We start from the raw sequence: 25869 nt of genomic DNA, 5'->3' as shown, positions 1-25869 counted from the left end.
GCAGTTTCTAAGTCATTACTTTTTATTTCGAAAGATTTGTCAAACTCTTCACAACATGGCGAGAGTTTGCATGATTAATAAGAAGCAGCTTTTCCATGAAATGCTTGGAGGTGAACGAGTTCTCAGCCTGTGAGATCCGACCATCCCATTGACATTGAAGTTTCTCTTGGTTAATAGAAGAAAAAGGGGGAGAGGGAGAAAAGGAGGAACATGCTAGAAACTTTGGGAAAGACCCCTCATGACAGGCACCAAATGTGAAACAAAAAAAAACAAAAAACAAAACCAATTCACCAACTCTACTTTTTCTGTTTTACAACTTTCTACGCCTTGCTCTTGATTTTGGCCTTCCTGGCTGAAACAGCCTCCCAGTCCTGCATCTCCCACAGGCAGTTAGGAGGGGAGAAGCCCTGTAGGATGTGGTGATCCACGCCCCCATGGGCCAGGAGGAGCCTAGAGAACTGTGGTCCACAGCTCCCAAAAGTTTGAACCAACAGCCTAATGTGGAAAGAAATGGCACTGGAAGGTGGGGGGTGGAAACGGTGAGGAACTGGGTTTATGTACGAGTTTACGTATTTTCATAACACGGCCTCGGGTTCTTTCGGTCACAGCCCCAGGCAAACAGACTTGTTATCTGTGCTTCTGGTTGATGGATCTGCAGGGATTTCTCCACCACAGTCCTCTGGTCCCAGAAACATCCTTGCCAACGTCACGTGTCTATTACTTCCCTTTGCCGACCTTCAAGCCACATGAGGAAGGCCTCCCCCGGCCGCCAATACCCTAAATAAAATTAACACAAAGTCTGACTTGGTGAGTATTAGTTTCAAAAGACAAATAGAGAGAAAATCTGAAGACACACTATGTGCTGAAGGCAGACTTGAGCAGGTCAGTTTCCACCCACATGCCACTAAGACAATGGGCAGTGCTGCGAATGGCAAGAGAAAAATGGGACCGTTAGTGGGTGAGCAAGAGGCCTTGACAGCCGAGCTACAACTAAGAGTGTCATGACTTGGGTTAAAATTTCCATATTTAGCACCGTTAGTGTATTCATTTAAATCTATATTAGCACCTTGTCCCCAGGCAGAACAACAAACCATCCAAACATTTTAAACATTGGGGGAATCAGGAAGGGAAATGTCAGAGAGAGAGACTCCGGTCCTGCGGAAGGAGGCAGGAGTTTAGATCACCAGATCCTTGTCGATATCCTCTGCAAAGGAAGAAGAGAGAGCGGAGTTAGAAATGAGGCCCTGTGCCTGTGAAGACGTGCTTCCCGAGGAGTCGGTGGGTCCCATCCATCCCCAGGAGCAGGGGCCAGGTGACCAGGCCAAGGTCACCCAGGAAGTCAGTGACTGAGAACTTTGGTTCCCTGTCTGGTGTCCTTGCCACACACGCTGCCAAGTTACACTTCCTGTTTCCTCTTTAAGTGCCTGCCGGTTCCCAAAATAGTGCCAGACACAGAGTGAGTGCTAACGCTTGAGGAAGGGAAAGAGAAAGAGACAGCCGGATGGACAGAGAAAGATCAGGAAGCTGCTGGAGAGAGCAAGGACCACTCAGACAGGGAGAGCAGACAGGAGTTAACTAGGCACAGAGAGCAGAGCCAGGCAGAGAGGACAGACACACAGACGACAGAAAGAGCAGAGAGGAGGGAGGGAAAGGACACGGCCCCTTTGCTCAGACACTCACGCTCCTTGATGCCAAAGCAGCCGGCCCACTCATCCAGGGCGATGTACTTGTCGTGGTCCAGGTCACAGGTCTCGAAAAAGCGGGTGGTGCAGTGCTCCATGGGGATGAGGGGCGCACGCAGTGGGGCCAGCTCGGTGTGAGACAGGTACCTGTCGGGAGGAGGCAGGAGGGTGTGAGGCATGGAAAAGCCCGGCACCCCAGCACCAGGAGAAGTGGGGAGTGAGCCTGCCCCACAGGGCAGAAGAAAAGGACATTCAGTGCAGGACTGCAGGACAGGATCCTGGGTCTACCCCCAGCTCAGCCATTGATCTGCTGTGGGACTTAGAGCTGAGCACTCCCCCACTCTAGCTTCAGTTTCCTGCTCCATTAAAGGGGGAGGAGTTGGCCATAATGTCTAAGGGCCCTTCCAGTTCTGAGGTCCCATGGGTTCGTAACAAAGGTCTCTTGGTGCATTAAATTGTTTCCTAATAGGCTGAGACTTGGGGGCACAGAAGCTTAAAATGAAAATATTCGGCACTTCTACTATTGGTAGATCAAAATCTGGTATGAAACAACAATGCATGTCTTCTACGGACACACATTTCTGCAGTTGCAAATGTGGAGAAAAGAGTCTAAAAAGAGACACATCAAAAGGATGGCAGTGCTGACTTCTGGGGAGGAGTGTGGGAAGGGACAGGATGGACAGGGAGGGTCAAGGGAAGTCTAACCTTCAAAGAGCTTTAATTTTTCGTACACCATGTAGCATGTGAGAGGAGCCTTCTGATTTCCCTCCCACTGTCCTCCATTCCTACTCTTCAGCTGGCCTTGACTCCAGAGCTCATGGAAGATTTTTTCCCTTGTTCCCCAGAGCCCTCAACTAGTTGTTCTCAAAACGCTCTTCCCCAAGAGACTGCAATGTGACTCCAATTTTCTCTCTGACCCCCAGACCTCCCTCCCTGCCCCACCCAACTCATGGGAGGAATCACATATGTTTGAACTGGAAGGAACACCCTCCTCCCCTTTCCTTGTACACCGGTGGGAAAACTGAGGCCCACAGAGGGGCAGAGACTCAGGCAAGGTCACCACACAGCTCTGGGACAGACGAGGGGGAGGATGGATCCCCTGGCCCAGGCTGGAGAGCTTTCCCAGATGCACAGTCCTTGCAGCCCCGTCTGGGAGCCTCCCTCCTGGCCCCTTTGTGGGATCCAGCTGCTCAGCCTGCGCTCCAGATGGCCCCCTGACTTCTCCCTCCCCCCACAGTGAGCGACTCAGTTGGATCCCAGCCATGGAAGGAGCCTGGGAGAGCAGCAGCAGGGAGTTTCCCAGAGCTCAGGAGACCCCAGCCACCCAGGATCGCTGACAGGGTGGGCAGGCTCCAGGCGCATGGGCGGGACCAAGAGCGGGAGGTGAGCCTCCCAGAGAGGAGTGTCCCTGGGTGCAGCGTGCTCCCCCAGGCATGTGAGCAGGTGGCCCTCCCTTGCATGCCCCTCCAGGAACACACAGCAAGAGAAGGCCAGAAGGTGGTGGTGAGGGGAACAAGCCCTGCTCAGCTGCAGCGAGCCACTACCTGCAACTTCTGGGAGTCTTTTTCACTTTTTCCTTCAAAAAAGTAAAAGTGAGCAGCAATCATCACCTGTGAGCATGAGCTCCATGGGGACAAGGACCGCATCAGTTCTGATGACTGTTCAATCCCCTGCCTGGAATGGTGCTGGGCACTTCATAGACAGGAAGTGTCTGCTCCCTGGCCAGAGGCCTGCCTATTCTGCAGGGCACTCACACAGCACTTCGTAACTCATCTGGACAAGAGGCAGGAGCTATCAAACCAAGGGCTTGTGATGTGGATGGGAGTGGCTCTGTGAATTTTTAAAGAACTCCCAGGGCCAGTTTGCCCTGTTGGGGCTGGGTCTCAGGGTCTTGCTGAGGGACCGAGAGCATGCAAGTGCCCCACCTCGGCCCCTGCCGCCCCATGGAGTCTGACACTCTTTCCTAGCTCACTCTCGCTCAACTAATGGATACACAAGGCCCGCACTCACAGGGTTAAGGAAGGATTTTCAGTGCCCACTGACTTCCACCTCTTCTGGCATGAGAGTGTCTTCCTCCCAGTTCTGCATCCTTTCTCCGGATGCCTGCTCCTTCCTGCCCCAGCCCCTGGGCAAACTGTGGGCTCTAGGGCTTGGAGCAGCAGAGGCTGCGGAGAGGTTTTCTGGCCATATCCAGTGCACCTACCAGCCCTGATCATGGCTCTGTCCACTCCAGGGCCAAGCCAGAGCAGCCCCCCGAGATCCTGAGGGCTTGGGGTCTTACCCATCAATGGGGTGCTGGTCCAGCTGGCCAAACTGCCAGTGCACAGGGAAGATGTACATGTTGTAGTTCTTCTCGAAGTCCCGGGCCAGCAGCTCCACAGGGTGGTCTCCAGCCTCCAGGCGCTTCTCATTCTCGTGGATCTTCTTCACCTGTGGGAGCAGAGATGCTGTGTGACAAAGGGTCCAGGGAGACTGTCTGGGCCAGTCAGAGCCCCTCTCACCTCTGATGGGAGGCCAGACAGGCAGAGACCAGCCAAGACCAAGGTTCAAAGTGAAGGAAGGAAGCGGCCTAGACAGGTACCAGTATCTCATCCACACAAGTGGAGGCCTGGGGTGATCTCAAAGGGTTTTCCATAGAGCTGCCACATCAAAATGACCCAGGGAGTGTGTTAAAATGCAGCTTCCTGGGCCTTGCTTCCCAGAAGCACTAATTCAGTAGGCCTGAGGTGGGGCCCAGGAAGCTGCATTTTACCAGCACTCCAAGTTCTTAATATGTCCACTAAAGTTTAAGATCCACAGACTCAAAAGGAAAAAGGAATAGGGTTGTTTGTGTCTCTAAACAAAGTGTGCTAAACAAAGTGAGCAGGTCTCTTCATTACAGGACTTCTCAGAGCCTTTAAGATGTGAATGTGCACTATGAGCCTCCAAAGGCAGCGAGGAGAAGTCTGCGTCCTGGCGCCCAGGACAAAGGCACTCCGCAGAGCAGGCATTTAGGCTTACACTTGAGGGCCTAGTTCTGGGAACAAGACTGTGGATCCCAGCCAGCCTGGGGCCGGGAGCTACCCAGCTCAGGGCCAGGCAGGCACCCTGGGACAGGCTGGAAAGAGGCCACTTACTCGCAGCTTCTGCTTCTCGGTCAGAAGGTTGTTGTTCTCATCCCTTTCGTACAGAGTGACCAGGACGTTCTTGAGCCAGTCCCGCATGCGCAGGGGGAATTCGGTCAGCTCAGAGTCCAGGCAGGGGGGGATGTCTAGGTCCAAAACACAACGGTGGTCAGCACAGACCCCGACTCTCCCTGCCCAAGGCCGACATGCTGGCTGGGCCGCCCTCCCCACCCCATGCCCTCCTCCTACAGCCACTTCAATCAGTGACCTTGGCAGTGACCTTCAACCTCTCAGGGCCACAGTTTCTTCACACCACACGAGCAAAGGAGATTATGTGTGGGGAAGAACGCTCTGCACATGGAAAAGTGCAAAGGCGTGTCGGGTGCTCCCTTGGCCTTGATCTGGTCTGCTGAGGGAAATGATTTACTATAATGGCTCCTGCACCTTTCTGGGTGATGGGCCCCATAAGCGGAGGCCCAGGACCCATGCTGATGATGTCAACCGCTGGGAGGTGTTTGAAGCTGGGAGGCTGAGGGATAACATTTACCCACAGGCCCAGCTCAGCGGGGGTGGGGGTGGGATCAGGAACACTCAACCACCAGAACATTCTTTTTTTATTATTATTATTTTTTGTGTGTGTGAGGAAGATCAGCCCTGAGCTAACATCCATGCCAGCCCTCCTCTTTTTTCGCTGAGGAAGACTGGCCCTGAGCTAACATCTTTTGCCAATCCTCCTCCTCTTTTTCCCTTTTTCTCCCCAAGGCCCCAGTAGATAGTTGTATGTCATAGTTGCACATCCTTCTACTTGCTGTATGTGGGACGCAGCCTCAGCATGGCCGGACAAGCAGTGCGTCGGTGCGCGCCCGGGATCCGAACCTGGGCCGCCAGTAGCGGAGCAGGCACACTTCACCGCTAAACCACGGGGCCGGCCCCCCACCAGAACATTCTTAGCGATAACGATTCCATCCTAGTCTTTGGAACTTAGAATCCCAGAATGTCGGAACTGGAGATTTCATCCAAGTCCACCCTCTTATCGGACTTATTAGAGGTCAGCGTGGAGAGAAGGGGCTTGCTCAAGGCTACATTATCAGAGCTCAACCAGCATCCGGGGCATGCGGTTGCCTAGGGGCTCAGATCCTTCTCTCGTCCTTGGACCTCTGGAAAGCCCCCTCTGTGGTTAGGATGACCGCCTTCTTTACCACCAGCTGGGGAGCAGAAGAGAGCATCTGTGGTGGAAACACTAGGAGGTAGAGCGAGGGGGCAAAGTGCCCTTGAGGACAGCGGGAACCGCTTGGTAAAAGGCTCCTTGGCGCACTCCTCAGTGTCACCGCCCAAGAATTTCTACCAACATTCCTCCTCCACCCTCCTTCTCCAGGCCAGTGCCTTCTCTTCACACCCTGGGACCCATAACTGGGAGATTGGGGCTGACCGCAGGAGAACCTGGATTTCCCCCTACCTTTCTGCACTCTGCACACCTGAGGCAGGTGAGTGCCTCCCCCCAGCACCATCTGGTGCCAGAAAGTACCAGACACAGAACGTGGATGCTATCTTGGAGGGGGAGCAGATGTGGCCCTGGGTATTTCAAATGATACGGAGGCTGCAATGCTGAAGAAGGCACCTGGGCTAGCTAAATCTGCACCTGGGATCACTAACAAAAGGCCAGACAACACCCTGGCATGGTTTCCCCCAAACACCTAACTCTTAGGTTTCTAGAAGACGGTGGAAAATCGCACGTCTTAATGGGCAAATAGGAATGCAATGGAGTAAAAAAGCCAAGGATATGACAATACTGAGTAACAGGGCCTGAGGGGAGCTGACAGGATTGCTCCTATTTTAAAGCATTCAAATTCAAATATTTAGCAACACTTTATAGGCTCAGGTAGAACATCACTTTTGCTTTACAATGTTGAAGGAGGAAGGACTTGGGTTAGCCCTATAGAAGAATTTCCTTGTCATTAGAGAAAAGGAATGAGTTGTCTTGGATGCTAGTGAGAGGCTCCAAAAATCTTCCCTGATCTTGTGCGTCCACAGCTGCTCAGTACTTCCCGGAGATGTCCTCAACTCAGAGTTGAGAGGAATCTACTCATGGACAATCATCTCGTTTTATAAATGGGAACCTTGAGGCCCAGAGAGTGGAAGAGATTTGCCCAAGATCACACAGCATGGGGTGGGGCAGGGGGCCTCAGAGCCAGCATCAGTGTCGGTACAGTGCTCTCTCTCCGAGATGGAAGGCTAGAAGGGTCTAAGGAGAGACTCACATTTGCAAGGCCCGATGTAGTCCAAGTGGAGTTTGTGGCCCTTCTTGGTGCCCTCCAGGGTGCACTTGGTGGCAAAGAAGTGGCAGGAAGAGTCAAAAGTCTTGTTGTCATTGCTGCACACCTATGGGCAAAACATAAATTTTCGCACCTTCATTCCCAAAGCCCTTCGCTGGTATGACCATCCTCACCCATTTCAGAGATGGGGAGACTGAGGGTCAAGCGAGGAATATGATTAGTCCAAGGTCATACAGCGAGCTGGTGATGGGGCTGCGGCAAGAACCCACTCTTTGGGCTCCCAGGCCAATGCTCAGCCCATGCTGAGAGCCACTGTGGGCCTCTGAGCAGAAGCCTGACTGAGTCAGGGCTAAGATATGGGAAAACCAACCTGGAAGATATGGAAAGGATGAATTAAAGATACGGATGGGAAAAGGCAGAGTGTACAGAAAAGAGTTAACACAGCAGGCCTGGGATTGTTATCCTTAGCAAGACCTGCTTGTAAAGTTGGCCCTTGGCTGGCATCTGGGAACTCAGCTAGGAAACAGTTCCCTGCACTGTTATGAAACTTTCCACCAATGATAAAGGTGGCTCACTGTGCGTAGATTGCTTATATAAATAATATGGTTTATGGGGGACATCTGCTTTCCTTCTGAGAATCTGGAATTTTGGTATGTGTTAGGCAGAGGATGCCTATGTGTCAAGCCCCCACTTAAAACTTGGGGTGCTGAGTCTCTAATAGGCTTCCTTGGGCAGAAACCTCTCTCACATGTGGCTGCGTTTCTGTAGCTGGGGAAGAGTGCACTCTGTGAGGCGCCTCATGGGAGGGAGAGAGTAAGCAAGCCTGTGCATGGATTCCTTCAGATACTGCCTGTGTCTTGTTCCCTTATGATCCAGTTGTGTCTCCTTAATATGTTGCTGTAATAAATCTTAACTATGAGTAACTGTATGCTGAGTCATGCGAGTCCTTCTAGGGAATCTCTGCACATGGGGGTGACCAAGCAGATGCCGAGGGCTGAATGAGGGCAGTGGCAGTGAGTAGCTTTGTTAGGAGGAGGGGAGCCTTGTGTTGAACATCCTGCATGTGCTTACTTAGTATTACTTACACATCACTGCAGAGGGAGAATTGATGGGCATTGGTGACCAATGGGTTGGGGGTTAAGGGGTGAGGAGGAGGCAAGAGTTGACAATAACGCTAAAATTTGGAGCCCAGAGGATAATTTATATTGGGGAGAGAGTGAAGATGGAGAAGACAGATGAGAGGTTGTGGGAATATTGCTGGTACCAGATTTGCTGCCTTGAGCTAGGTCGCCACTAGCACAATGGGTGGCATGAGCGGGTGCTCAATAAATATTTACTTAGATGGATGGATGGAAGGATGGATGGTTGGATGAATGAGTCCTATTGGAAGTAGAATGAATAGGTTTGAAAGATTAAAAAAAAATAGCACATATTGGGTACTTATTAAGTACCAGGCATTATCTGACTAATCCCCACCATAGGCCTATGAGATAAAGACTATTTCTATCCCCCTCTTTATAGATGAAAAAATGGAGACATGGAAAGTTTCAGCAACTTAGCTAAGATCTCACAGCTAACATGTAGTGGAGATGGGGTTTGAAGTCAACCTTCAGTGTGACCCAGAACCCACATTTTTGGATCTGTTACTTTGTTGAGCTGCTTCCACATAGAGAACGCCCCTATCTCGGTGCCTGATGCTGTTGATGCAGTCCGTTCTGAGTCTGACATAGAGCTTGCAACCTTATGGTGCGGAATAAATTCTTGCTGGTTACTGGAGAGATCCAGTGGCAGGCTTCACCTCCTCACCTCTGACTCATCTCCACTTTCTGGCAGTGACTAGACCTAGTGAGGGGACTTCTGAGAGTGGAGCTGCCCCTTGGAACCACCAAACCAACAATTTTCTGGGCAGACACTCTGTGTTCTGGAGAGCCCAATCCCCTAGCCCCCTGCCCCTGTCCCACAGCCCTCACCTTCTCAAACTCGCCAATGGGGGCAGGACAGCTGGTAGGGTCCTGGCACACACACATGGGGCTGTTGTTCTCATCCAGCTCGCACACCTTGCCATGTTTGCAGTGGTGGTTCTGGCAGGGATCTGGTAGAGTGCAAGGGCATGTAGTTAGCACCACTTGGGCTAGCACGTCCACCCCAACCCAATTCAGACCAATCATTGGGCAGAAGTCCTTGGCTGTGGTCCCTACTCAGGGAAGCCCTGAGTCCTCTCTTCTCTTCTGCTGAGCCCAGCAATTGGCATTTAGGGGATCATTTGGCTCAGTCTGGGGATTAGAGACTCAGCCTGAGGTCAAAGTCAGGCACATTTCAGGGGGCTGTACGCTTAGTCTGGGACCCTGAAGCATTGGATGCCATACAGCTGCCTGGGCGATTGAAGCAACTGTCGTATTTTCAGCTCTCAGTGGATCAATCATAGTGAGGCATTTCTGGATTCTAGAATAGACTTTCTGGAATGACTTGGAAAGTTGGCTTTGTGATGGAGCCAGGAAGCTATGAGGCCCAACAAAACAGACTTGAATGGCAGCAGAGGAAAAGGCAGAAGGGCGCTGAGGCCCCCACCGAACAATAGAGCCCAGCTGTGTCTGGTAAACACCGGATGAGGTGGGCGTGGAGGAGGGAAGGAACGTGACTCAGTAGATGCCCCTCTGCTCTAACAAAAACTCTGTGCCCTCAGGATGAGAGCTTAATCTCGCCTTTTCCTCCAGATGCTTGATTTGGGATATTTTAGCAATCTTTTGTTGGATGCCTGCTCTGCCGGGCACTGGGCCAATTGCTTTTATGCTTTGTCTCACAATCCTCTGACAGCCCTGGGGCAAAGTTCTGCCATCTTCATCATTCCCTTGTGAGAAGTGAGGAAGCTGAGGCTCAGGAGAGCATGGGGAGTCGCCAAGTCTAGATGCAAACCTTGGTTGGTTTGCCTCCAGGGTCCATGCTCTTAACTCTTTGAAGGCGATGCCTCTGCTCTGTGGAGTGGAGATGCCAGCCCAGTGGCCCTAGGTCATTTCTCTCCCACTGGCACTAACTCCACGGGTAGCATTATATGAATTATGTCAGGTTTCCATGCCTTATTTCCTCATGGCTGTGTGAAAATCAAATAAGCTAATGAGTGTGAAAGCTTCTGAGGTGCTCTCAGGTCTGCTCCCATGTGGGGCTCAGGCTGAGACAGAGGTCATCGAGGAGTTTGGTGACCAGAAGTGACGGGTAACCTCAGCAGGAACATGAAGCCCAACTTTGGAATCAGGGCAGAGAGCTGTAAGGGGAGAAGGCCATTTCCAGCTGAGGAACTTCCCCTCCTGCCACTCACATCATGGACGGCCTGGCTATAAAGAGATGTTTCCCAGAGTCCAGGAGACTGAGTGCCAGAGAATGTTCCCAGCCTTTAAGTCAAAGCCATTTCTCCTCCACAGCCCACCCTGTACGGAGGACCCTATCCTGCATTTCCTTGGGAGGGAACTTCACGTAAGCTGTCCCCACACCCCAGGCTCAGGCAGCAGTGCGGCAAAGACTGGATGTGCCAAGTCACGGGGAAGGGACCTACTTTCAGCCACCACCTCCTCTTCGGTTTCCTCAGCACCTTCATCAAATTCTCCTACTTCCACCTGGACAGGGTTGGCTCCCACAGGTACCTGGGGTGGAAGGAGAAGAATGAGTCACTGTCCCACTCCGACGCCAGACTTGGAAGGAAGGGGTGAAGGCTGGAGGGAGACTTGCCTGGAACTTCAGGCACCCACAAGGGGATGATGAGAGTCAAGCTGAAAAGGTGTGCTGGGTCCAGGTGACAGAGGGCACAAATGCCAGGACCAGAATTTAGCCTTAATCTTATAGACCCACTGTGTCTGCAGTGTCCTGGAGCTCTATTGAGATGCCAAGGGTATTAGGGCAGGAGGGCAGCCAAGCCCTCCACCCCTGCCAGCCACACCAGAGCAGCTCCCCTCTCATCTGTTTGATGTATGGGGAGACCATGGGTGATCATCTAAGAAAAACTGTCCCATAGCTTAAAAAAGAAAAAATTTCGAAATCATGGCTCCCAAATGTAGAGTTCCACTGAAGGTTTGGGAAGCATTCAGGAGTGTGTCAGGATTGGGGAATACGCAAGATTTACATGTGTGCTGTGTGTACACGTGGAAAGGGGACGAATGCCCCACTCCAGCATGAGACCCACAGCACCTGTGTGGTTTCCCCAGGGAATGGATGTGGACAGAGAGGGGCTGGGGGTCTAGGGTCACCACCCACGTACCTCAGACACCTCAGCCACGGTTTCCTCCACCACCTCTGTCTCATCAGGCAGGGCTTCTTGCTGCTGTCAGGAAGAGAAAATGGGGTTCAGAGAGGTCAGGGCCAAGGTCAGCTTCACCTCTGAAGTGTCTCCTGCCTGGAACACTATGGCTGGGGGAGCTAGGAGAGCAGCTCATTGGAAGTTCCCAAGGCTGTGCCTCAGGAACTGCCATGGGTGGGGCGATGAGGGCAAAGGAGAAGCCAAACACGGGGTGCCGTGGAACACCTCCTTTGGTATATTTTATACCTAAGGTGTCTATCTAAGATTGAACTTGGAAAACATTTCCACTACTTTGACTCTTGCAAAGTCTGAAAATTACTGATGCAGACCAACTCCAGTCATCTCAGAGACAGGAAAAACACCGTGAATTTTAATCAGATGTCGTTATTTTTCCCACAAGTGTGATATTATTATTATTATTATTAATATCGTTGTTATTATTCGTAATTCCTTCTTGCCATGTCAACTTGGAATAGCAAGATAACATATAACTGAGGCCTCCTAGCTGGCGGGGGCTGCTTCTAAAAGTAATGCTAACCTTGCTAAATCTTTTACCCAAATCTAGCCGCCTGGTCAAGATTGCCGGAGTTGACCATCACTCACACCTCCTAGTGAAGAGACAATGAGGGAATTACAAGTCGAAAGAAACTATTCTTTTTGCCTGCCCACATTTCTTCCTCCCTCTTCTGGTAATGGCTTCCAGTCTACCTTTGGATGATCACTACTGGCCCTCTGCGTGCGATTCTTGGAGGGACCGTCTGTCAGTCAAGCTGCCCTGTACTCCCCAGGACCCAAGCTCAGCCAGAGTGGCTCTTCTTGGAACTTTTTAAAATCTTCTTGTCACATTCTCTCGAGACATGAAAACCGTTGGAGCAGACGCACTCAGATGGCAACATCTCTGAAACTGTCCATTAGTTCTTACCTCCCAGATCTTGGAGCTGCCCTTTGCTAGTTCTGCTCAAGGCCTTTGATTTTATAACCTACCCCTATATTCTTTTCCCCCCTAATTCAGTCAGATTGGAGTCTGTCGCTTGCAACCAAATAGCCCTCACTGATTCAGAAACTAACCAGCCCTCTCTCTGTGGCTGATTCTCTTCTAACATCATCCGCAGCAGCATCCCTCACTCTGCTGGAATTCCTCGTATGACACAGAGGGCACTTCCTTCTAAAGCATGCCTAGTCTATTTCTGGGAAGCTCTGACGCTAATATGTTCATCTTCACACTACTTGGAACTCTCTCTTCTCTGGAATCTCCACCCAATGGTCCTCATCTCAATTTTTCTCCTGACCTTTTCAGTTTAAGAGAAAAATCTGTTTAAAAAATAAGACAAATAACTCGAGATGGGGAAGTCCCTGTCCGCTCTGAGCATCCAGGGCTGGCAGATTTGATGCCTCTGAGCTGGTGGTGGGAGGTAAGACCAAGCAGACATGATCTTTAGGTACTCACAGGGGCTGCCAAGGCCTTCCCGGCCAGGCAAAGGAGAAAGAAGATCCAGGCCCTCATGGTGCTGGGAACCCTGTAAGGAGAAGAGAGAACGAGATTTCGGTGAGTGAGAGGCTTCTTGGTGGAGAATCGCTTCTGACATCTCTGAATTCCTGTGATACGCAAGGTAATTGTTGATGGTACACGTTAAATGATAGTGAAAGACGTGGGAGAAAGTTGCTTCTACTCAATTCTCTTTCAATCCTAGTTATATGAGGAGAAAGTCTCAGTTTGGTGCTAAGACGTCTTTAACATCTCTCTAACACTCATCTCTCTCCCTTTTTAAGAAAGAGCAGAACTCTGGCTCAGAGCCTCCACAGGAAACTACATCCAGCTGGAATTCAATACAGTTGTTTTGTCTGCTTTGTGTTTATTTTTACAGTTTCCTTCTACTTATGACAAAAGTACACAGATTTTTCCATTTATGGTAATGATATAAAGTCGCCTCTCTCAAAATGTTTATTTAAGTTTTTAAAACTGATTTGACAAAGGTGATTGGCTAACTAGTCAAGTTTGGGCAATGCTGAAGCAGATCATCTTCAAGGGCCCTTGAAGTTCTAGGATTTCTTGGATTTCTTGATGTTCTAGAATTCTTTTTTTTCCTCTCCCCCCAAACTCTCCTCCTCTTTCTCTTCCTTCCTACCCCCTCTGTAATGGGAGAAGTTAATAAGCATCAATCTCTTGCCAATTTGAGACAATGAGATCTACAACAAAGAACAATAGTCTTGGAATGTGACCAGTGGAAACTTGAGGGTGGCCACATTTTTCCCCATTCTACCCAGAAAGGGCAGCACTTCTCTGGATCCCGCAGGGAGACCATCCAAATGCGTGCATGTGTTCCATGTTACCTTCTCTCTCTCCTTCACAGCTAAAGGATGTTAGCTGAGATCTAGAAACTTCTCCTGCCCTGCTCACTGCTAAGACCTCACCCTCTAGATGCCGCGCTCTCGACCCTAATAATCTCATGACTGGAAGGGATCTTGAAGCAGAAGTTCCTCTGATGATTCAACGCCAAAATGCTATCCTTAATAGGGGATCTGTGGTGGGGATGTTTGACTTCTTGTTCTAACTAAATGCACTTCATTTCCAAATGGCTTTAGAAAGTTCTTCCTCATACTGATGTAAATTTGCCTCCCTCAAACTTCTCCTGGTCTACTCTGTTCCTCCTCCTGTGGCCACACAGCACAAGTGTGCTCCCTCAGCCCCAAGCAGCTTTTAGTCAAGGTGAGCAGTGACCGTGTCTTTCCTCTTTTGTCCCCCCAAACTTCCATATTGAGTTCATCATCCCTAATCCTTTCTAAGACCTCTCAACTGACCAGGCACCTTGGTGGGAGGCACCCTGGCATCATGGAAAAAACACGTGCTTGGAATTAATGCCAGGGATTCTTGTTCTCTCTCAATATTACCTTGGTGTATTGGTTAAATCCTTCATTTTCTCTAGACCTTGGTTCCCCCTTCCGTTAATTGAGAGGGTTAGACTAGGCAAAATTTGAGGTGGTAGACTGGGCCCTTAAAATGTCACAGGCACGTGCTGGTCTTGGCACACATCATCATCTCTGGCATCATACGTTTTCACTTTGGATTATAGTATTTGGATAGCAGAAGCAGGCAGGGGAGTAGCAGACTTCCTTCCCAACGGTCCTTTATTTGATTAAAATAGACACAAAACTTCACCTCCTATTTCATGGAGTGTGCATGAAATAAGGTTAATAGAAATTTAAAGGAATCAACCTGGGAGCTTGGCATTGCTTCACCATGGCCCTAACTCCCAGAAGAGTCCAGTTTTTCCTTTCCAGGCAGTTTTTGGAATGTTCCTCCCCTTACACAGTTGTATACTTGTTCTTCCCAGGCTTGGAGGTGGAAAAATCTCCCTTCTTGCTTCCCCATTTGGAAGACACAAACAAAACAACTCCTGCATGTGGCTTTGGATGAATGGAACAGGAGAGAAAGTATCAATGAAGGACTTGTCTGGGACTGTTTGTAATCGAAGGGTCCCAGTAAGTCTGATAGCTAGAACAAAAAAAAAGGTGTTGTCTGGGCTCCGATGACAGCGAAGTCACACCACTGTAGAAATAGCCCAGCTAGGACTGGAAATGTAATAAGCTCCAGGTTGGAGAACCAGGAAGACTGACATCTCCAGAGTGTGCGCCCTTCATCTGAGCAGAGGAACCACGCTCCCCTCTGTGACCAGGGAAAGGTTTGTTAGTCGGCTCTTGCATCTGTCCTGTCTCGCCACCTTCCTGCACTTCTTTCCCAGTGTCACACTCACCCTTTCTGCCCCTCCCCCCATCCTAGTGTTGCAGCCAGAAGAGAAAAATAGTTCTGGGGCCGGCCTCGTGGCGTAACGGTTAAGCACGTGCACTCCGCTGCTGGCCGCCCGGGGTTCGGATCCCGGGCGCGCACCGACGCACCACTTGTCAGGCCACGCTGTGGCTGCGTCCCACATAAAGTGGAGGAAGATCAGCACGGATGTTAGCTCAGGGCCAGTCTTCCTCAGCAAAAAGAGGAGGATTGGCGTGGATGTTAGCTCAGGACTGATCTTCCTCACAAAAAAAAAATAAAAAAGAAAAATAGTTCTGAATCTTGTAGCGCTTTATAATTTCTAAAGGTCTCACACATTCACTGTCCTCTTGGAGCCTCTGACACACTGGCAGGTAGGCAGACAGGCATGGGAGGGCTCTTAGTCCTACTTTCCCAAGAATCTTAAGTTGAGAGGGAGACAGTCATGCAACACTCAGGCCTCTACCAAGTCGACAAAATTCTTTCTCATGGAGTTGGGTTGGGCCCAATAGAGTTTATGTTCAGAGCCTGGCATGGGGGTGGAGGAGAAATGCAAAAAGTGAGAGTGTTAAGAAAAGGACACAAAATCTTGGAGGAGGAGTTCCTTCCCAAATTTTGGGTTCTGCCAGTATCTAGCACTACATCACCAGTCCCAGAACCCTGTCCTTCCAGATAATGGGATGGGTGGGAAGAGGAACAGCTGGATTGTTCTTGGACGCATGGCCATATGCCCTGCATACCCATGAGACCCCCTCTGAGGTTACCTAAAATACCACTGGCCTAAGAGGTCAGCCACCCATCCTGCAAAGCTGATGAGATGCAACAGTCACCTCAGCAAGGTCAGAACACAGGGTCAAATCCCAGCATTCAGAACTTATCAGCTGTGCACACATCCTTTGCCGATTAAACTAGGTCTGGCGTGACTGGTGAAAACATAAACACCCAGTATTAAATGAAAACTCCCTCCTTTGTATCTCTTTAGTTGGTGATGATGCAAATATTTATCCTTTTCAAAGTATTTTCATAATCCAGCATCCCGTTAGGGGCTCAAGGCGTGTCTTTCTGCCCCATAGTACAGGTGAGAAGACTGAGGCCCAAAGAGGAGAAGAAACGTGCGGAGAGCCCCAGGGAGTGAGTGGCTGTGCTGACGAAGACCCAGACAGTCCCGCTCCACTGCTGGCTGCTCTCCACCTCACACACTGTTGCCCTTGGCCGCCACTCCCGCCCAGGTGCCCACCTGCATGGGGCTCCGTTGGGCTGTGAACTGGCCCGAGGTGCTGGGAGGAAGTGTGTTTCCCTTGGCTTGGTGGTCATCAGATGCAGACGCCGCTCACCCCCACCCCGCTGCCGCCTCCTGTTCTGTACATGGAGTCCTTTCCTTCTACCTTTATTTGCTCTGGAGACGGCTGAGAACCTGGCCGTGGCTGCCAGCAGGACCTGAAGCTGAGGTCACTTCTGTGTCTCTGGAGAAACTCTGAGGATGGAAAAGTACATCCAGACCTCTAGTTCATCTCCCTCAAAACATAAAGCACTCCTTCGGGCTCTCTCTGAACACCAAAAAGTTACTGAAAGTCAAAACTGGGGGAAATCTCAGAATCACAGAGTTTTCGACTGTGGGTCTTGGAATCATAGACTCTCAAGAACGTGAAGCACAGAATCTGAGTTGAATCATCAAATCTGATTTGAGTGAAAAATGTATGGAGCAACGCAGTCCAACAGAACTTGCTGAGTTGATGAAAATGTGCCATAGCTGCATTGACCAATACGGTAGCTCCTGGCCACATGTGGTTGTTGAACACTTGAAATGTTGCTAGTGCAAATGAAGAACTGAATTTTTAATTGTATTTAATTTTAATTAATTTCAATCTAAATAAGCCATGTGTGGCTAGTGGCTACCATATTAGAGCAAGGGGCTATAAACTTGGATAGAGTCAGGACAACATAAAAGTAAGCTCATGTGCTCTGGAGACAGAATCTACTGGTTCAAATCCTGGCTCTGCCACTTAATAATTGTGTGACCTTCAGAAAGTCGCTTTCCCTCTCTGGGACTCAATGCATTTCTCCATCTGTAAAATGGAAATATCGTACCCACGTTGAAAGGCTCATGGGTGATTTACATGAGGGAATACAAAAGGTAAGCAATGCTGTTTGGAAGAGCATCTTAAAAATCCAAGGATCGCAGAATCTCCATCCCCCTCAAGATTCCAGGGCAAGAATCCTGGCTCTTTGTCTGTGGCCCAGGGAGAAAGGGTGTTGGGGTAGAACAAAGGAGACATTGTTCCTCTTGGCCTGGGGACACCATCCCAGCCTCCAGAGGACACAGTGACGAAGGCTTTGCCCCAGCCTCGCCTCTTAGTTGGGCTGCTGATGCAAGCCAAATATCTCACTCCCACTGTTTGGCTTAGAAACAAGGGTTCCGAAAACACATACTGTTGGTAAACAAGCCCAAAGAGAGGAAAACAAGTTGAGAGACTAATAAAGGAACCCAGAAGCCAGGCCCACTAGCAAGCTGGGACTCAGAAGGAGGGCCGAGCCAGGCCAGAGAGGTGCCACTGTGGCCAATGTGGTCACACTCCGGGGAGCAGACACAGCCACTCAGAGGTGGTCTCGTGATGTGGAAGTCAGGAGTCCTGGGATGGAGTCTCAGCAACTTGACTTCCAGCTCACGATGCAAACTGGGGGAAGGCTCCTCTGCTCCCTGGACCTCACCTACCCCTGCCTGTCAGCACAATGAGGAGGTTGTTTTAGATCAGTAGTATTCAAAATTATGTAAGCCAGGGATCCCTTTCTTTCAACGAAGCCTTCTGCAGAAGTCCAATATTTGAAACAGCTAAAGGCCTCTTGCATTTGTTGAAACATGTGAATGCGTTATTACCTATTCAATAAAGCGGCTTGAAATTAAAAAACAAAAGCAGGTGAAAATGGAGTTGAGATGGGGGCTGGAAGTCCTGCTCACTCTGACACCCCCTGAGATGCCTTGGAGCATCTCTGGGTTCCCCTATGAACACAGTTGAAAATCCTTGAACAAGGTGGTCCCTAAGGTCCCTTTCAGCCCTGAGGATCTGAGTAACTCAGCCGAAGACTTTCAGAGGATCACCTCTCCCAACTTTCACCCTTGACTCTCTGCTTCTGCTTCTAATATTTCTTGCCAGAAAGGAAGAAGCTAAGGGAAGATTTTAGGGTGTTATGGGTGCTCAAGCCTGGGATTGAAGAGGTTCTGGGGCAACTCAGAAGTAGCCCTGGAGTTTGAGACTAGAATCAGCCTGACTGAGATTCCACTACGATGCCACGTTTCACCATGGTTAGGAGAGGCCCGGGGTGGAGCCACTGGGTCTCCTCCTTAGCTCCCTCTAGGGGCCACTGCTGCATCAGGGTGACCACAAATGGAAGGGATGAGAAAGAACATCAAAGTGTCCAGGCGGTCACATCCCGAAGATAGCAAATACGTGGCATGTATGCCTTCACCTGCCTCTCCTGTGCATGTGGCAGACATTACTAATCAAACATATGGCCTTTTCCCCTAAAGTCCGGAGTGACATCTGAACCCTGAACACAGTTCTTCTGGCAGCCGCTACCAATACCTTGGTAAGTTGTATTGTCTAAGCTAAGTTAGTAAGATGTCAAGCCATGTGAAACCTCTTTGTCATGCTTCTGATTTTAGAGATAGAGCAATTGGGGATCAAAAAGGGAAAATAACTTACTCGAAGTCATCCAAGCTGGTGCCTGAGCTAAACTTTCAGATGTTTAGCTTGTTTTGTTCTGTTTCCTTTTTCATCTGATCAGTCTGGAATCCTAATACCATGACTAACACAAGATGACCCAGAAGGATCCCCAGATCAGATAGGTTAATCCCAAGTGTCTGAAAGAACCCAGCTCTGGAGAGACATGGTGTCTCCATCCATGTGTTCCCTACAGACATCAAGCTCTATGGCTGGACAAATGAAGGCAGAGTTAACTTCCTGTCTAAGACATCTCCTCTTGGATGAGGAGGAGGCTATTTTTCTAAATAATTCTGGCAAGTCACTGCCTGCTGGCCCTGGCCCTGCTCAGCCCAGCTGTTCCCGAGTTAGGGTTGTGGTTAGGATCCAGGCTCTGTGCTCTAGAGAACAGGTAACTTCATTAATCCCCAGGATTAATGAAGCTCCAGCCATCCTTTCCCTCCTCTAAAGGAGGTGAGGGAGGGAGCCAGCAGGAAGCAAAGGAGCAGACTGCCTATTAGCCTCGTCGTGCTGCCCTAACGACAAAGCCATGTGGGCTGGGATATGCCATCGCAGGCCAGCCAAGGGGACAGAGAAAGCACTGCTCATCACTTATTATCCACAGGGCTTGTTGCCTATAGAGGAAGGTGTGTAGGCGTGATACCAAACTGATCAGATGAAACAAACAAACAAGAAAAAGCAAGGTGAACATCTGGAAGTTTGGCTCAGACATCAGTTTGCTATGTGACCTTGAGTAAGTTATTCTCTCTTCCTGAGTCTCCATTTCTCTATCTGTAAAATATAACAGGTGGCCTGGTGCTGTGTGTGTGTAACGTGTTGGTCTGTCATGACCGGTAGTTATGCCTGGCTGTGCACATCTATGTGTGGCTACAAATGGCAGTTGGGTTTGCACACCTGACAGTATGTCAGTATAAGTTACCTTAAGGACTTCTGAGTGAAGCTGTGTCTGTGTGTGTCTACCTGACTCGGCATCTGTCTGTTTTGGCCTGTACAAGTAAGGATCAGAGTTTGCGTTTGCATCAAGGTATTGCCCAGGGAGAAGTGAGCGAGCGCATGACCTTCTGTGTCTGCTCAGGTATTGAGGCGATTATTTTTAACTGTGCCAGTGAGTGCCTGTTGGTGAAATGTTTTTACCCTGCCTCCTCATGGGTTTGTGTCTGTCCCTGTTTATCTTCTGCACACTTAGCTACCTATCTAATCACCTCAAAAACCAAATATTCTCCTGTTTACCTGACATCCTCAGCTGTTTCCTTTCCTCCACCATCCTTTCCTATTTATAGCTTATTTTCAGCAAGGAAATCTGCTCTTGTGACTAGCAAACCCCAGTCACGTGATTGGTTGACAAGCCTCTACAGATGGATAAAGATTTTAGCAGGAGTGTTATGCAACCCAAGAACCCCCTAGCCCCTCCTCTCTTGTTTCTTTTTCAACTAGAGGGACCGGGGTGTTAAAAATGTCAGCCAGAGATTGCTTCTAATGAAAGCAGCATCTGGATTTAGGTTCGCGGACTTCAGAGCTGGAAGGGCACCTGGAGACCATCTAGCTTAGATTCCCCATTTAACAGATCGGGAAACTGAGGCCCAGAGGAGGGAAGGGTCTTTCCCAATGTCACTTACTGTGAGTTAGGACCCACCTCTGCTCGTGCCTTAGCCAATGCTCTTTCCGCACTGGAGGGTACAATACTCTTGGGAAATACTCAAGGACGTCCCCAAATTAACTGAATCTAGATGACATTTAGTTTTTTTAGATATGCCTATCAGCACTTTTAGGAAAGGGAAGTTATATGCAAACCCCAAGATGATGAATTTGCCAGAGAAAAAAGCTGGGAATGATCTCACCAACTCTTTGGATGCCATAAATCTATCAATTCTGAAAACCCATCACATTAGGTGCGCGGGCCTCAGTTGACCAAGTGTTCCCCTGTACATTATCCCATTTTGTCCACACAGTATCCCTTTGAGGTGGCTGCTGTTATTGCTCTTTGACGAAGGAGGACACTGGGACTCAGATAGAAGAAGCAATTTGTTCAAAGTCAATGGCACTTTTGGGGCAGAGGTGGAACTAAAACTCAGGTCTTCAAACACCCTGTCCACGAAGCATGAAGCTTATCAAAGCCCCACTGCTGCCCTGGGATCCTGGGAGGTCAGAAGGGCCGGGCCTAGAGTTTGCTCTCCTGGTATCTGGGGACGGAGTGGAGTGGGGGATAGTCAGACTGAGCCTGAAGTTCTGAGTGTTCCCAGTGTCCCCTCCCAGTCAGCAGGCAGAGACCCTGAAAAAAAGGTTGCCATGGCAACTCGCATTCCTCCTAGAGTGAGTCATGGCAAAGAAGAGGCTTTCTGTGGGTGGGACTTGGAGAAAGTTTCAAAAGTTGATTCCTTCTCCAGGCACCCCCCTTCCACCCCTCCCTTCCTCCCCCTGCTCCGGGCTCTGTCGATGTGGCAGCTGATGGCTGGGAGTTAACTCGCTCTTCCCCCAACCACTCCCATTTCAAACTTTTTCATCCTCCTGCAAATATACGTTTGCCTCCAGTCCCACCCACTCCATCTCTCACTATGCTTTCTGGCTATTTTGGAGGTCATGCATCCATTTGAGAATATCTTAAGACAGAAGGCTGTGAACACCCTCTTGTATTTTCTCCCTCTCTCTCTCTCACACACACACACACACACACACACGCACTACTGTACATACAATTTTAAGGGGCTTGCAGATGCCTTGAAGCCCATTCAAAGGCCAGTCGGTGGATTCTGGTTTAAGAGACTTTCCTTTGAAAGTTTCAGAGGACATCAGGCACCTTGAAGACCATCAAGTCCAACCCTCTCACTTTATAGGCAGTGAAACTAAGTCCAGAGGAGACACTTACCTAAGCATACCTTAAGTCTGCCACCCTACTGCAGATTTGCTTCTCGCTCTACCATCAGCACTTGGGTATATAGAAATGTAACCCTAGAGAATTGCTGGTGAAAATATTTTCTCTATGTTTTCTGCATAGAATGCTGTCCTTTCTGGAGGAAAATGTGTGCCCCTCTTTTCCATTTTGGGCAGACTGGGCTTCCTAGAGGACATGCCTCATCCCAGTGCCCCCTTTTCCCTTGGTGTCCTTCAGAACTCAGGAAGTCCACTCATCAACCAACCAATGGAGCCAACAAGGGTAAAGACAGGAAGGAGTTTATCTGAAGAAGACCTAATGCCCCAAAAGGCTACACACCGGTTCTTTGTAGGGTTGGAGCTTCACAAAACAAGGAGATGTGAGAAGGTTGCCCTGGAACCCTCTGTCTTGCCTTCCCCCTGCCCCTTCTCAGCTCATCCCCCACCACACCCGACCTCCCTAGGGCCCAGTACTTTGGTTGGATGATACCAGATGCCTGGGGTCTTCAGATCTAGACACACTAGGGGCTACTGCTGGTGAGTTCCTGTGTTTACACCCCAGGGAGCCCAAGATGGAAACAATGCCTAACCCAAGACTGACTATCTGATTGTGCTATTTCAGGCCAGTGGCACCAGAGTCTGTGTGTGTGTGTGTATGTGTGTGTGTGTGTGTGTGTGTGTGCGTGTGTAGGGGCGTGGTGGATGGGGGAGAATTGGAGGGAAAAAGGAGCCTTCCTGGAGGTGTTGATTAGGGATGAAGCCTCCCCCTTTGTCTTCCAGAGATCAATTTATCATTCCTGCAAAGTCCCTCTTGGAAAACAGAGCCCCTGACCAAGAACCAAGTCTAGGAAGTTTCTTCTCTTGGAATGGAGAGCAGGGCAGACTCTGGCTGCCAGCTGGTCCCTGCTGCAGCTGTGACAGGATCAGATTCCCAGGAAAGGAAGAAGCTGCCACATTTGCAAAGGGAGCAAAGAGGACAGGCAGGCAGCCTCAGAAACCAGAGAAACAGACACGGAGAGAGACAGAGAGACAGAAAATTCTCCCTCAAAGACATAGTGATATTATTTTCTGCAAACCTAAAAGGGAGACCAAGTTATACTGTGATTCCACCCGAAAAGCAACAGGCAGTGAGTCCACGGCTCCTGCCTTTAACGGGAGTGGGGATGGAGCCCGAAGAACATGCACACCCCCATCCCTGATCCCGGTATAGCTTCCCCTCCCGTGTACACAAATTGGAGGAGTGACCTAGGGGATAGGGCTTGATGCGACCAGAGAAGGGGAAGGCAGGGCTGGGGTTGTGCTTACCTCTGGCAAGCAGGCAGCCGGCGGAGTGCGCTCTGGGCTGTCTGAAGGTCTGCAGGAATGTGGAAGGGTTTAGAGCCAGGCAACAGGAAACCACTCAGAGCTCTGGGCTGGGTCTGCCTCCCCCTCCACCCCGCGCTCCCTCCTCCTCCTCTGTCTCCTCCTTCCTCCCACCTCCTCCTTCTCCCCGCAGCCAAAGCTGTGTGTGTCTTCCATTTCTTTCTTCATCTCCTTGCTGTGGGCTGTCCTGAGCAGACTCTCAACCCTGCCTGTCTCGTGGGTTCTGGGGCTGCTGCCTAAACAGACTCACAGAGTGCCAGGGCTGGACAGGCGCACAGGAATCACCTAGAACAAGGAACGTCCTTCTTGTGTAGAGGGGAACTGAGGCCTAGAGGGAGCAAGGGATTATCCAAGGGCCCCCAGTGGCAGAGCCAGGCCCAAATGTCTTGACTTTATGACCAGCGATGTTTACAAGAGCCCTCCCCAACATTAGGCAATGCTGAGAAGGGCAAAACCACTCAAGGGGTTGTACTGTGACAAAGGCAAGGCCAGGATTCACCTCTGTACAGACAAGAGAAGCTGCCACTGGTGGCATCATCATTGGTGATTTGGGATATGGTCTAAAAATAAGCACTCTAACTCTAATTGCACCACTAGTAGACAATGAGAGATTAGCTTTCTAGCAGGGGGATCCGTGTCATCAGTACAGAACGGATAAGGAGACTGATGATATTGATAATCATCAGAGAAGTAACCATAGCCAAGGTTTACTGAGGACTTAATCTCCACAGCAAGCCCTTGACTTAGATATTGTTATTATGCCCATTTTACTAAGAAGGAAACAGAGGCTCCAAGGGGCTAAGTCACTTGCCTGGGATTACCTGGCTAAAAGTGGTATAGGCAGGCTGATTCTATAGTCAACTTGGTTCATAGTTACACTACACGAACTTCTCAGTGCAGTAGGTCTTGGTTGAATATTTATTAAATGCCTAGCAAGGGAGGTACAAGAATTAATATCTGGCCCTCAAGGAACTTTGGACAAGCTGACAGGACATGCCTTATGGATACATGCACTCACATGAGTGGTACAGACTCTGAGGTTTATCCCGGGGCTTCAGAGTGGCAGGATCTCTGGGTTGGAGCAGGCAGAGAAGGCTTCCTGGAAAAGGTGGCTCTTGAAGCATGGATTGGGTTTGAATACCATGAAGAGGGAGAAGGCAGAAAATATTCTCATAAACCTCCACATGATGTGGCCTCTGCCTCTCTTGCCTTCCTCTCCTCCTGCCACTCTCCTCCTGGCTCACTCTACTCCAGCCACACCAGCTTCCTTTCAGTTCCTCAACAACCGCAAAGCTACTCCCAAACCAGGATCTTTGCACTTGTCTTACCTTGGCCAGGGACACTCTTCCACCTCGTTTTCCTGTGACTGGAGTTTTCTCATCTTTCCGGTCTCTGTTACAATGTCATCTCCTATGAGAGACCCTCTGACCACCCAACTTAAACCAGTCTCCTTGCCTCTCTCTTTATTTCTGTCCTGGCACTTGTCACAGTCAGAAACTATTTGTCTCCCTCACTAGACAGAAGCTTCATGGGAGCAGGGGCTTCATGTGTCTTGCTCACCGCAGTGTTCCAAGTGTCTAGAACAGTGGCCAACACAAAGTTGGCTCTCAATCAAGGAAGGAGTTGTCTTTTAATAGGGTTCCAGCCTGGAATAGTGCTGAACACTGGTCTTCAAGAGATCCTCAAACCTACAAAAATTAAAGCTAAAAGTTTGGACCTGAGTGCATTTTTCTGCAGAGAAGGTTCATGGCTTCCTTCAGGTTCTCGAAAGGGCTAGTCAGGAACCCAGGAAAGGAGCTCTGCTCCAGATGATCCCCAAGGCCTCTCCCTGGTCCCAAAGCCAAGAACTGAGGCTCTGCTTTGGCTGTGCAACACAGGGTGCTGGCAGACTCCTCAGATATCTGTTTTGCCATCTAGAGATATATATATTTTTTATAGGATTGGTTGCTATAGCTCCCAGGCATCGTGAAGACTAAAATTAATTTAAACTTTGTGTTTTTCTTCATAAACTAAGATAACGATTCTCATGAGAATGAGCCAATGGAACCATTCCCAGTGTTTGGCTGGAGTTCCCATGCGGCCTTTGGTTCAGGAATTAGAAAGCAGATTGGGGCTAGGCTAAAGCTTTGGGACAGAGATCCCATCTGGAGGCCACTCCCAGGCCCCTGTGGGGAGACCCTGAGTCAGGATCCCTCACAGGAAAACTTGGTAGGTTTTGTGTCTAGGGGTAAGAACACCCTGGGGGAACAGCAGCCTCTGAAGCAAGGATGACTGTGACTTAGGAAGGGAGACCACTAGGACTAAGGTTGGTCCTCCTGCGACCACCAAGGGCTTTACAGGAAGGGAGAGAAGCACAACCGGGCCAGGTGTGGTAGACCTGGGGGCCAATCCCCACTCTGCCACTGAGTCAGTGAGTGACTTTGGGCTCATCCCTGTCCCCATCTGAGCTACACCTTTTCCATTTGTAGATAGATTAGACAGCATAATAGTAGTAATGAGCGCCAGCATTTATTAAACACCTACTATGTGCCAAGCACTGAGCTAAGTCCTTTGCATATATTGTCTGATCTAACCTTTATGAAATAGGGACTATTCTTATCCCCATTGTACAGATGTGCAAAATGAAGTTCAGATCAATAATTTGCCCAAGTTCGTGCATCAAGTACACGGCAAATCAGAGATTGAAATCCAGGTGTAACAGACACCAGAGCCCAGTTCTTGATCACTGCATACCACCCCCTCCTGAATTCCTCTCCAGCTCTGACATCTGTGGACTCTAGACTCCACAGCCATTTGGTCCTCAGCTCTTTAGT

General features: G+C 49.7%; 1 protein-coding gene across 2 annotated transcripts; it reads right to left on the bottom strand.

Moving 5' to 3' along the window:
• SPARC (secreted protein acidic and cysteine rich) lies at positions 1-23088 on the bottom strand. Of its 2 annotated transcripts, none has more exons than XM_004428629.3 (10): positions 23000-23088; positions 12792-12861; positions 11306-11368; positions 10607-10694; positions 9030-9151; positions 7045-7165; positions 4799-4932; positions 3964-4112; positions 1681-1829; positions 1-1204 (listed from the first exon to the last, which is right to left on the bottom strand). In XM_004428629.3, the coding sequence occupies exons 2-10, from the start codon at positions 12846-12848 to the stop codon at positions 1176-1178; spliced, it is 912 nt and encodes a 303-aa protein (XP_004428686.1). In that variant the 5' UTR covers positions 12849-12861; positions 23000-23088; the 3' UTR covers positions 1-1175. The 2 variants fall into 2 exon arrangements, with proteins under 2 accessions (XP_004428686.1, XP_087285652.1); XM_087429526.1 differs by having other exon boundaries at positions 11306-11365.
• Positions 23089-25869: the final 2781 nt, after the last annotated feature.

Source organism: Ceratotherium simum, chromosome 4 (assembly GCF_057802395.1).
Source record: "Ceratotherium simum simum isolate JZ-2026a chromosome 4, ASM5780239v1, whole genome shotgun sequence".
Classification (NCBI taxonomy): domain Eukaryota; kingdom Metazoa; phylum Chordata; class Mammalia; order Perissodactyla; family Rhinocerotidae; genus Ceratotherium; species Ceratotherium simum.
This window is presented reverse-complemented; position numbering and strand designations above follow the sequence as displayed.

Coding starts and splice junctions, on each gene's coding strand:
- SPARC (XM_004428629.3), bottom strand. CDS start 12,848: ATGAGGGCCTGGATCTTCTTTCTCCTTTGCCTGGCCGGGAAGGCCTTG. Junction 10,695..11,305: donor CCGTGGCTGAGGTGTCTGAG/GTACGTGGGTGG, acceptor CTTCCACCCCAG/GTACCTGTGGGAGCCAACCC. Junction 4,933..7,044: donor CTACATCGGGCCTTGCAAAT/GTGAGTCTCTCC, acceptor TTTTGGACCTAG/ACATCCCCCCCTGCCTGGAC.